The sequence below is a fragment of the Lynx rufus genome, unplaced genomic scaffold (genome assembly GCF_022079265.1).
Source record: "Lynx rufus isolate CCGP_SWC_20201006 ecotype Redwood Valley unplaced genomic scaffold, mLynRuf1.p SCAF_17, whole genome shotgun sequence".
Taxonomy (NCBI): Eukaryota; Metazoa; Chordata; class Mammalia; order Carnivora; family Felidae; genus Lynx; species Lynx rufus.
This window is the reverse complement of record NW_025814831.1, coordinates 40,976,139-40,987,875: the sequence shown is the minus strand read 5'-3', so window position 1 is coordinate 40,987,875 and position 11,737 is coordinate 40,976,139. Positions and strand designations below refer to the sequence as shown.

The 11,737-nt window shown below is 46.5% G+C and overlaps 1 protein-coding gene across 1 annotated transcript; it reads right to left on the bottom strand.

The window, feature by feature from the left end:
• Positions 1-624: 624 nt before the first annotated feature.
• Positions 625-9,092, bottom strand: SIX4 (SIX homeobox 4). The gene is made up of 3 exons (XM_047079583.1): positions 8,221-9,092; positions 4,816-5,501; positions 625-1,421 (listed from the first exon to the last, which is right to left on the bottom strand). The coding sequence occupies exons 1-3, from the start codon at positions 9,090-9,092 to the stop codon at positions 625-627; spliced, it is 2,355 nt and encodes a 784-aa protein (XP_046935539.1).
• Positions 9,093-11,737: the final 2,645 nt, after the last annotated feature.

Genomic DNA, 11,737 nt, shown 5'->3' with positions numbered 1-11,737 from the left:
TATATTTACACTCATACTGAAGTTTGTTTCAGAGTTTTTAGTGGAGTTGCAAACTTTCTCAGCCCCACTGGACTATTAGCAAGCACATTTGGAAATGTGTAGAGACAAACCAAGACTTTCACAAAAATATTGAAAAACAGAAATGTATATATTCAAAAAATAAACCCTTAGAATAGTATGGAGTACCATGTATGCTTCTTAACCTCATCAATGCCCGTGGAGTGAAAGTAAACAAAAATAACCGTACTGTTTCTAATGCCGATGTCAGGTGGACACAGTTTTAAAGAACTATCAAGTTCCATTTAACCTTAGAGTTATATTAAGTCAGCCAAATGACACACTTTGACTTGATATATTTCATCTTGTTCCTTTGTCTCCATCTATTTAAAAGAGAACACATGTGAACAAAAAGGCTGCAGCAACGCAGTTCTACTCCTGTATATTTAACTGTGATCTTCATGCAGATCAATCCAAAGTCTCTTGAATTCATTTACTCACAAAACTAGTGTTTTCCCTGTAAATGGGAAAATGCCTTATGTCCTCAGGGCTTCGTGAAAAGATCTGCCTGCTGATGCCAAAAAAAAAAAAAAAAAAAAAAGAGAGAGAGAAAGAGAGAAATCAAGTTTATAAGTCTTGCATATCTTCATCCAATTGGACGGTTTGGAGCTTGGCAAGCTCTTTTTTGTCTGTTTCCAGGTCTTCACAGACAGTCTCAACCATGCCCTCTAGGACATACTTGGATTTTGAGTCCAGCATCATTAAGTTGCTTGTGGCTTTGCCCTCAGAATTTGTTAAGAAATTCTCTTTTATATTAGCTACTGATTGCAGAACTAAACGATGTTCTCTGACGAAATCCTGGTGTACTGCTGGGGAGGGGTGACCCACCTGGTCCTCAGCTGTAGGAACAATTTCCCCAAGGGCACCCTGGGTCATAGGGACTGACAATAGATCTTGACCAGTAATAAGGGAGCAGTTCTGAAGAGTTGCATAGTTAGTGTTGCTGACAGATGTCACAGTAGATTTGCTTGCCACAGGTGCAGACATTGGCTGGCTATCAGCAATGTCAGGGTTTAGCTCGGTGGGATTTAGCAAGGTAGGGGGAGTCAGGGAAAAATTGTGAGTTGGGGATACATTAACTAATGAGGAGGCCAGGGGATGGAGGCCACTCCCCGAGATATTTTCAGAAGACAGGTTTGCATTTATTTGTGCATTCTGATTGACAGGCATCAACTGAGAAAATACCAGGCTCCTCTCCAAGCCCTCCTGTTTAACAGATCCTATAGTCTGGCCTGAATTAGGGACAGTGTATACCACTGCACTGGGAGCAAGAGAGCTCAAGAAAACCTTTCCTTGCTGGACTGTGGTGGACTCACTTGTAAATGTGCTCCCATCTGAAGTGCTTGAATTTACTGAAATGTTGCCTAAAAAAAAAAAAAAGAAAAGAAAGTACAGATTATCGCTGATAGAACTGATAGGGGAAGAAAAAAAGACTTTTTGACACACACGATTTTTCTCAGGTTCAGTAGAATCACCTTGAGCACTCAAAACTACAGATTCCCAGGCTCTACTACTGAGCCTCTGACTCAGTAAGTCTGAGAACAGGTGTATTTCAAATTCCCTAGTAATGCTGATGACATAGTGGGAGTGAGAAGTACTGGCTTAGAAACAAAGTATGAAAAAAAATGTTTTTCCAAGTTCTAATTTCAGTCAAGTTTCCGGTTCATTATTACCAACTTGATTTCTCTCAATCAGTTGATAGTTGTAGCCAGTTCTGCCAGTTAGAACTAGGAAACACAAATGCAAAATAAAATGCCTTTGTTTGGAACAAGTTCAGTAACTGACATAAATGGAAAAGTAGAAAATAGCCATAAAATGAGTTGCCCTGGGGCTTGAAGTTAACCATATAAACCTGTACAGGCACGTTGCAAACTTTCACCAAACTAACCATAAAGTAATATCAAGTCAACAGAACGTTCAAGAGTTCTTTTTTCTTTTGTTATGCCAGTTCTGAATTTTCAGTGTTGCAGTTGATAGGAAGAATTAATGATAATAATAAACTGTACTTTTAAAAACACAGATTAACGTGAATAACTAGAGCCAATGCTTCTCTGAAACGTTTATATCTTAAGGCTCTCACTAGAATGGTCTACAGAGACCAGAAACAGGAAAAAACCAAACCAAAACAAAAATCTCCCAGAAACATAAGTAGAATGCTGAGAAGTTCACAATCAGGTAACTCAGACAATGCAGATGAATTAGAGCCTTCCCCTCCCTCCTATCATCAAATAAAACCCTTTTCTTTTGGAGTCTTTACATAGACCCAGTGAAATGATGGCAATTATCTTGCCACTGTAAGAAAGGTAGACTTGAGGGAATTTTGTGACAGGATTATTCAGATGGGTTGTTTACCCTGATCTTGAATTAGATGTTCAGTAAATTATTATTTTGAGAAGATAGCCCAACGTTAAAAGTAATTCTCCCAAAACATTTCTCTTCTTGAATTAGAATAATTGTGATTATATTACTACCTGTATTGATAAATAAATGTTACTGGGTTGTTTTTTTATATCTTCCACTTTTTAAGCACCTTAAATGCAAAGGAATATCTTCAAACAAACTAAAACTGTATTTAAACTTTAAATTAAATGTAACCACTAGAGAGTATTTGTCACGGAAATACTGGTGTTAAAAAAAAAATTTTTTTTATGTATGTTTGGGTTCTTCCCTAACATGAATGTTTGTTCCAGGCCAAACAAATGAAATGAATCTGACTTAAGTATACTTTAAAATTCTTGTTGGCTGCTAAACTGTAACAAAAAACACCTGAAATAGATGTTTATTTTGTTATATGTATATATTTGTGAAATTGTTTGCCTGTGTATAGGTGAACAAAACGATAGTTATTTTTTGAGAGAACCATATATGATATGATAGGACATTTCCCCCAACAGCTATTAAATATAAATAAAACAATATCTTTGAATGTGTAGAAATTATAACACACATAAATGAAGGAGGAAAAGCAGATGTGATCTAAAACTTGATATGTAAGTATAACTGCACTTGAATTATAATAAATTTAATAATAATTTCAAAATCAGTTTAAAAAATTCAAATGAAACAGGACATAGGTGCAAAGTATAACTTTGTAATGATGGTAAGGGAAAAAAAACACCCTTGTTTTCTCAGATTATGAAGTGAGTAAAAGATATAGATATTCTGCTTTTCCATACAAATCCTAACTACTAAAAGATAATCTATCTTGTCTACACATTTTAAGGCAAGGCTGAGTATCTGTTTTTGAGAAAGGCTGAATCCCTACATGCTTTAAAGAGAATTGCAGTCCACCATTGCTATAAAGGAACGCTGCTTCCTGGACCCATCTGGTTAAACTTATGCCTTTAACTCACCCAGACAGTCCAAGGATTGACAGCTATGTCATTTGATCTTAGCTATTTTAACTGAAAATGCTTCTTCTTATTCATATTAAATGTCCCATTTTAAAAATTAGCTATTAGTTTGTAATAATTTTCTGTGGTAGCATATTTCTAGATTACACGTGAAAAGTATTTCTGCTTTTCTTCTCCCCCAATGTACATACCACACTTTTTGCTCCAACTTCTTGTCTTTAAACTGTTATCTACTGTTTGGAAATTTCCTAAAGAGAGAAGAAACCCTGTGGTTTCTTATATTTTTGTTGGAAAGTGATTTAACTTTAATCCTTTCCATAACTTGAAACAATGAAGAAATACACGGTATGCTGCAGGAGTTTTGTGTTTTCCTACTATTTTACCTGAGAATTGATGTTAGAGAAAGTTACTCAACACTTTTTCCATTAATGCCTCAAATAAGCTGAAGTGGGTCATAGTTGTGCATAAATTGAGATTTTTTTAATAAAGCCATTTTACAGGAAGTTGATCTTTAAAGGGAGACAGTTACTTATTTTGCTTTCATAGAAATCTGGACATTCAGATTTGCTTACAGGAAGGCAAACCTGCATGCACATCCCCCACTCCTAAGTTTAAGGCACTATGCAACCTCCATGGCCATTCTCACCATTCGTGTTTCTATGTACAAAGAATGACACAGAGCCATTCAGACTTGCTTCAAGTCAGTGAAGAAGTGGCATAACAGCCTCAGGCTTCCTGAATTCCAGATCAGTGTTCTTCAGCAAACTGCCTTTAGCAAAGCCACAAACATATAAAATAAGGCTAACCCACACATTTGGTGGGGGGTGGGGGGGAGGGAGAGTATACATGCAGAGCAACAGACACCCTATCACATACTCATCTGGTTTTCCTTTAGGTCTGATAGTTTTCATTATAGGAGGAACATGGATCAAACACAATTGATCCAGTCTTTTTAGCTTGCTCTTCTAAAACACTCCTTGGTCAGATAGAAAATGCTTAGGTAAAGTGTACACATTCGTACCAACTGCTTGACGAATTTTGTGTTCTTAGCAATATTATTAATTTTTAATCTTAAAATGTCAAGCAATGGGTTATTTTGTAAGCACCAACTGACTTATCATATTTCTATAATTGTAGAACTGGCAAGATTTGCTATGAACTGTATTTTTCCATTCAGATGTTAGGAAAATAAAAGCCCATCTCCATGATGCCAGGGAACCAACCAGACTGGATATTACACGGGTGTTGTGAAGAAGGAGAAACAAATCAAGGCTCTTCTGCAGCTGTGGCAGCCAATAAGGTACCTGAACAGTAACATCAATCTACAGCTCTCACCAAATGTGTCATTTACAGCAGCTGGCTAAAACATTCACTAGTGCATTATGGTACCGAATGAGACTTTTACCTTGTGAAGCTGCTACTGAAACAGAAGGCAGCTGCAGTGGAGAGAATCCAATGCTCCCATTAAGGAACTGGCTGTTTGCTCTGGAATTGGGGATCTGGACAATGCCATACTGGTTAATTTGCACTGGTGTAGTAAAAGTCACCACAGAGCCTCCATCTTGGGAAGCCACTGTTTGAATGCCTTCTCTTTTTACCTCAGTGCTGGGTATCAGCCCTGGGAATGACACAGGGGCACTGGGGCTGTAGGAAGTGGTGGCTGCGGAGTTAGCTGAAGAACTCTGGAGAACTTTGAATTCCTTCACATCCTGGGAGGTAGACCCCAGTATGTCACTCATGGATATACCATTGCTCACAATGTTTGATGCAATTTTTGGTGGGTTCAGTGACACTGTCTGTGTATTTCCCACATTTAATCCATTAAGGATAACTCCATTGGGTCCCTGAATGAAAGAATTACCATTAAGAAAGACAGGTGAAGTACTTGGTACCAAGCTTCCATTCAACAAAACTCCAGAAGAGCTTAAGGATATCTTAGCATTTCCAATTTGCTGCATATACACTGGTTCCATGTGACTGGAAAGGCTGAGGTTGGTGACACTATCCGATGAACTGGAGAGTGGATGAGGAGACAAGTCCTCATGGCCCTTGCTGGATTCATCTTCAGTGCTGGGATTGCCATCTGACTCACTGCAGAGAAGGGGAAATCAAGACATTCAGAAGGTCAGAGGGATGACATTCTACCTAGTGCCATTTGTTTAGAAAACCAACCTCTAACCCCATTAAAGGTAATATTTTAGGAAAGCAGAGCAGGAAGTCTTTAGTCTTGTTTAAGTTATGAGGCCTTTCAGCAGATTCTAACCATAAAGACAGAGAACGTGGGAAGATAAACTCTCCTATCCCAATCATTTTACCAATAATAAATTCAGGGAAAGTCCAGAGATCTGGAAGATGTAAATTCAGCTAATAGGATTTTCATAAGAATTATATATATGTTTTCATAGCACTGAAGTTATTCCTTCCTGTTAAATTATGCTGCTACCTATACCACGGGGGGGGGGACCTTACTAGATGAGGCAGTCAGTCTGTCCTATTAGGAACTCCTTCCCCTCCCTTCAAACCAATTCCGATTAGTGTGATTTTGGAAGTAAATGAAACTGCCGAAGGAGCAGGAGGTGGGAAGTGTTCAGTTTTGTTTGCCAGTTAGTTAACAAGAGATCATTTTCTCACCTGCTCCCAAACTTCTACTCCACCAGACTGACAACTCTCTCATTCAACAAAGTGGCTGTCCTTGATGTAGGAAAGGCACTTTCAACCCAAGAACTGTTATGTGCAGTCGCCTTTGAATCCAAAAGAAGCCATAGGGGCCTATTTAACATACACCATCCAGTGCCCTGGTGAGGTGGGAGGGAAAGGGTGTGGGTCACTCAGCAGCCTTGTAACCATCAGACCCCTTCCCCAGCACCCTCAGTCCTTCTGCTCCAGACAGGACTGGGTTCCTCAGCTCCCCGACTTGGGAGGAAACGCCAAATCCGGGTGAAGGGTGGTGATAGGGTTTCCCATTTGGACTGAGGCTGGGCGAGGGGGGGGAGAAAGGGGCAGTAAGCTGCAGTTTCGAAGCTTGGTGCGACTTGGCCCTGTAGAGGATCCCCATCCCTGCAGTGCCCGGCGGTCGGTTCGCTTTCATGCGGAGGGGAGGGGATTACCCGGGCTTTGGGCTGCGGGGCCAGGAGCGCAGAAAGCGCTTTGATTTACGAGCTGAGGCTGAGCCGCCGTCGCCGTCTGCGAGGGTGACTCACCAGGGGTGCGGGTGGGAGGTAGATCCGGAGAGGGGCCTAAACCAGGCAACTGGGCCGGGGGCGGGGGTGTGGGGTTGTTGGGGGGGGGGGAGGCGCGCAGCCTGCAGAGTGCGGCTGGGGAGAGGAACGCGCCCAGCCGGGGAGCGCAGGCTGCAGGGCAGCTGGCCTGAGCGCCACGCCCGCTCCCCACCCCCTGCCTCTGGCCCCGAGGATTCCGACGGGGCTCCAAGCGATGGGATCCGCGGCCACAAGCAGGCGCGGGGTCACCAACGTGCCTCCTCTGGGTGTCCCCGCAAGTCTGCGGAAGGATGCACGCAGGTCGCAGTGCGCGTTTTGTTTTGGTTACCGGGAGGCACGGCTCGGACACAGCGCCTCCCTCCCTGCCTTGGGCGAGGAGCTCCAGAGCCGTCGGGCCCCGGCGGGGGTGCAGGGACAGGAGCGGCAAGGGCGGGCCGCGGCGGGGGATCACCTTCGCTCGGCCGGGGCGGGCTTCCCGGCTCCCAAATTCCTTCCCTGGGCAGAACCTTCGAGCTGCTTTGGGTTCTTTCTGTCTTATGCCCGCGTGGCTTGGAGACACCATCTCTCCAGGCGACCTTCTCCTTAGTTCGCTCAACAATACACAAAACACTCCAGGTGTCTGACTCGAAAGGACGCACAATAGAGGTGGAAAACCCGATCTTTCCCACCAGTTGGGGTCAAAAACCCTGCCAGTCAAAAAGTTGAAACCCGCCAGGGTGGGCGCTGAAGGAGGTGTGGAGCTGATAGCGCCCCCACCCCTAACCGCTGTCCCAGGAGGGAGCCACGCAGGGTTGGGGGGCCGAGGAAGCAAGCCCTCCAGCCCCACTGCCCCGGCGGCGCTGAAATCCGATCCGAAGGAGTTCAGAATCAGGTTTCAAAACACGGCAGAGCCCAGCCGCACCAACACCCCACGTTGCCGCGGCCACGAAGAGAACCACAGCGGGCAGGGTGAATGATTAACTCTGTCACATAAAACCTCGACGTCCCCAACCCCCCTTCTGAAACGCCAGCCCCCATCGACACTCTCCAGCGTCCAGAGCGGCCACCGCGACCTCCAGCGCAGGCCTGGGGCGGGGAGAGGGGCAGCCGAGCCGCGGAGAGGGCGGCCAAGGAGCGCGTGCACGCGCCGGGACGGTGAGACCCGGTGGAGGTGCAGACCCCGGCCCGCCCTGGCAGCCCCGGTGGGCCTCGGGCGGCAACGAGGGCTGCCTTTCCGGCGCCTACACACTACACACGCTCCTGCGCCCCTCCAGACCCCGGGAGAGAGTGGCAACTTCAAAGCCAGCGGGATGGGGGTGGGAAACTGGGCGGCAGTGACCAGCCGAGGTGGGGGCGGGGACTGAGACCTAGGCGGGCGACCAGAAACTTCTGGGGGGAGGAGGGGGAGGGGGAGGAGGGAGGTTCCCCCGCCTCTCGCCACCGCCGTCCCCCCCTTCTCCGGGTCGGGGAGAGGTGGGGGGCGGGGAGAGGTGGGCAGCCGGACCAGGCTGGTGGGGAAGGTAAGCGCCATGTTTGCGAGCACTTGGAGGAAAAGAAAGCTGGGAAGGGGGTGGGGGAGACGAAGGGGGAGGAGGAGGAAAGTTGGCGCTCACCTTTTGGACTGGGTCTCTGAGGGGTTCCGATCGCGCTGCCGGCGGTTCTTGAACCAGTTGCTGACCTGGGTGAGGGAGAGGCCGGTGATCTTGGCCAGGTGCCGCTTCTCGGCGGGCGAAGGGTAGCGATTCTGCTTGTAGAGCTCCTTGAGCGCGTTGCGCGACTTCTCCTTGAAACAATACACCGTCTCCTCGCCGTCCCAGATGGTGCGGGGCAGGGGGAATTTCCTGCGCAGCCGGTACTTGTCCACGGCGCCCAGTGGCCGGCCGCGGGCTCGCTCGGCCTCGGTGTAGCGCGCCTTGTACCAGAGCTGCTGCAGCAGCGGGTGGTTAGCCGACTCGAAGCTGTGGCTCTCGAGGATGCTGTAGAGCTCGGGGTAGATGCCCTGGTGGAAGGCCACCAGCGCCCGCGCCTTCAGCAGGCTCTCATTGCCACGTAGCAGGTCGCTCTGGGGCAGGGACCACAGGAACCGGGCCAGGCGGTCCAGGTTGCCCCCCTGCTGCAGCGCCTCGCACACGCAGGCGACATGGTCGGGCGAGAAGGCCAGTGGGGTCTGCGCGGCGGCGGCGGCGGCGACGGCGGCCGCGGCGTGGTGGTGCCTGCCCAGAAGTTCCGAGTGGAGTTGTACCTGATCCGCCGCCGCGGCCGCCGCTGCCCCTTCCTCTCCGCTCACCCTGGCGGCGGCGGCCGCGGCGTCCCCCGGCTCCAGGGGGAAAGGGGCTGGAGCCGGGGGGCTCAGCCCCGCCGCCGCCGCCGCGCCCCCCGCCACTTCTCGGGGCGCCTCCTGCCCTTCCGAGGCGCTTTCCATCCCATTCTCCTGCTTGATGTCCGCCGCACTTGCGATCTGCCCGGTGGGGGAGGAAGAGGACATTTTTTGTTGTTTATTTTCCTCCCTCCCTCACTCCCTCGCACTCTTTTCCTCTTTCTTTCCCCCTCTCTTACTCCTCCTTCTTCGTCTCCCTCCCTCCTCCCCCCCTCCGGAAAGCCCACTCCCTCCCGCCCGGTTTCGGCTGGATCTGGCCGATCAGGTTTCCCCCCGGCCACGCAGTCACCATTAAGATAGCTGCTAGAGCAAAGTAGTGTAAAAGGATAGCTGCTTTCTGCCGTTCCCCCAACGTGACTCCTCGGGTTGCTGCATACTATATGGCACTGGCGGCCCGGCCGGCCCGGCCGCGCCACCTCATTGGCTATTTCGCATTCAGAGGGAGGAGGAGACACCGTTTCTATCCCTGTCGATCACCCGCCTCGCACTCCACCCCTTGCCTTTCCTTCTCCCCTGACCCCCAGGCACCTATACCTGAAGGGAAACACCGACATTCTTTTTAGACCGTGCTCCTGGGCGGGAAATTACCTAATGTGGCCTGAAAACTGGACAAGAGACTCTTTCAAAGAGAGTCCTTAGGATTCCAGCGGGAGGATTAATTGTGTGGCCTTAAGGTCCGGACGCCAAACTCTTAACAAAGAGACCACCGTCAAGCATCCAGGTGACAAAATTTCAAAGGAGACAATTCAGAAGCTTCTCTATGTCCCTAGTCCCCTTTCCCTCCCTTTGAGAGATGTCTTTGTCAAGGATTTTGTATTCAAAAGGGTCCAAAATAGAATGTCACTAGGGAATGTTCCCAGGGGGAAACATTTATGGTAAATTAAAAAGGGGAAAGTCCTTGAAAATCTTAAAACAAGCTGTATAAATAGCCCACGGAGGAGACAAAAACAAGAAGACTTCAAAAAGCATTTAACCTTGACTCACCTGGAGAGCTGGCAACACAACTGTGTTGAACACGGTGCAACTAAGCATATAGAGTATGGAATCGGTGTGCTTAGCTCAGTGAGTAGGGTAAGGTGGAAGAGACTTAAGCTTTAGATTGTTATAAAGCATGAACATTTAAGTATTCTGTATGAACAGATTTTCTGTAAGTGTGTGTATAGTTCTCTGAAGGTGATACTCCTCCATTCTAAGTGCAGGTGTCTTCCAGATCAGTGCAGGATCAGCAGCCCTTTCAACAGCATAGACAGATGGAAGGCTGCCCTCTGGTTTGAGGTGAAATGCCTGGGGGTGGAGTCGACTGCTGTTTGCAGTTATGTCTCTTTCTTGGTTTGCATGAGGTCTTAACTCAAAAAAGGATGAACCCACCTCTGCTCCTCTGATTTCTGTGGGTCAGTTAGGTCCACCTGCTGATGCTCTTTCTCAAAATCCAACACTTTAATGACATCATCCTAACATCATCCTTCACGGTGGCCTTGTGTTGTTTCTGCTTCCCAATTACCGAAAACTGCCTATTTCGGCATATTATAAAGCAGCTGTTTAGCTTACCTGCTGTCATGATCAACTCGGTGAGGTTTTCTTTTTCGTGGACACGCTGCATTTTATTGCTGGTCAACCAAGATGTCATTTTATTTTGGACTTGACTTGCTTTTGTACTACCCTGATGAAGCCAGCACTGATGTCTCTGGTTGATTTGCAAGTCATAGTCATAGAAAAGACCATGTGTTTTCACCCCATTGGAAATATCCAGTTAGGTATCCAGCTTTAGGACAATATCCGAGGTATATAACTTCCTTGAATTTTAAAAAATATGCTTTTTGTTTTAGAATAATTTTGACTTACAGAAAACTCACAAAAGAGTATGGAGAGTTCCCACCTACTCTTTACCCGGTTTTCCCTAATGTTAACATTTGAGATTACAATGATATATTTCTCCAAACAAATTAACATTGGTGCAATATTATGAACTAAACTGTAGACTTTCTTTGGATTCACCAATTTTTCCATTGATGTCTGTCTTCTATTTCATAATCCAATCCAGAATACCACATGGCATTTTGCTCCTTGAATTGTTAAAGCATATTTATCGGAGCAAAGTAGACAGGATATAGTATGGTTTAGTGGAAAAAATGTGGACTTGGGGATCAGCTAGCTAGACATAGGTTTAATCCCAGTTCTGCCATTTATTAGCGACTTGAGTATAAAAAGTGCCTGGGATTGTTGTGAGGATTAAATGAGATAAGATGTGCCATAAAGCAACTGGCATGTAATTAATCTCTGCTAAATGTTTGTTATCTTCTTCCTGATAGTGCAAAGTAGTAAACTTTTCAGTTTTATGTATCTAATGAAAATTCATTTGACTATATTATAGGGCGATCCAAGGTCAGGTCATAGGAATCTTCTTCAGGCTTATTATCAACTAAATATAGTTCATTTATTTGGAAAACTATGTATTGGGTTTTTGCATGTCTTCTGAGTGTGTCCTTTGCTTCCAGAGCACCAAGTGCAATAGATTATGTAGAAGCAGCAGTGGCCTTTATGAATTTGCAGCCTATAGCTACATTGGTATTCTATAGCTCCAGGAGGAGATTCCTGTAGAACCAGAAGTGAAATGCAACACCGGGCTCTGGATTCCTTTAGCAGGCTAAGCCCGAGGCTCATTCTGGCAGCAATTCAAAGTGGGACCGGAAGTCCTGGACTCAAACTTTGGAATGGAACACCAGACTTCAGGGTGTATGGAGTTCATCTCAGAG

Bases quoted from the DNA above. Each gene is read 5' to 3' on its own strand.
- SIX4 (XM_047079583.1), bottom strand. From the start codon at position 9,092: ATGTCCTCTTCCTCCCCCACCGGGCAGATCGCAAGTGCGGCGGACATC. The intron at 5,502-8,220 runs GTGAGCGCCAAC...CCTTCTCTGCAG, and splicing joins TCAGAGACCCAGTCCAAAAG to TGAGTCAGATGGCAATCCCA. The intron at 1,422-4,815 runs GTAAAAGTCTCA...TTTTTTTTTTAG, and splicing joins TTCAGTAGCAGCTTCACAAG to GCAACATTTCAGTAAATTCA.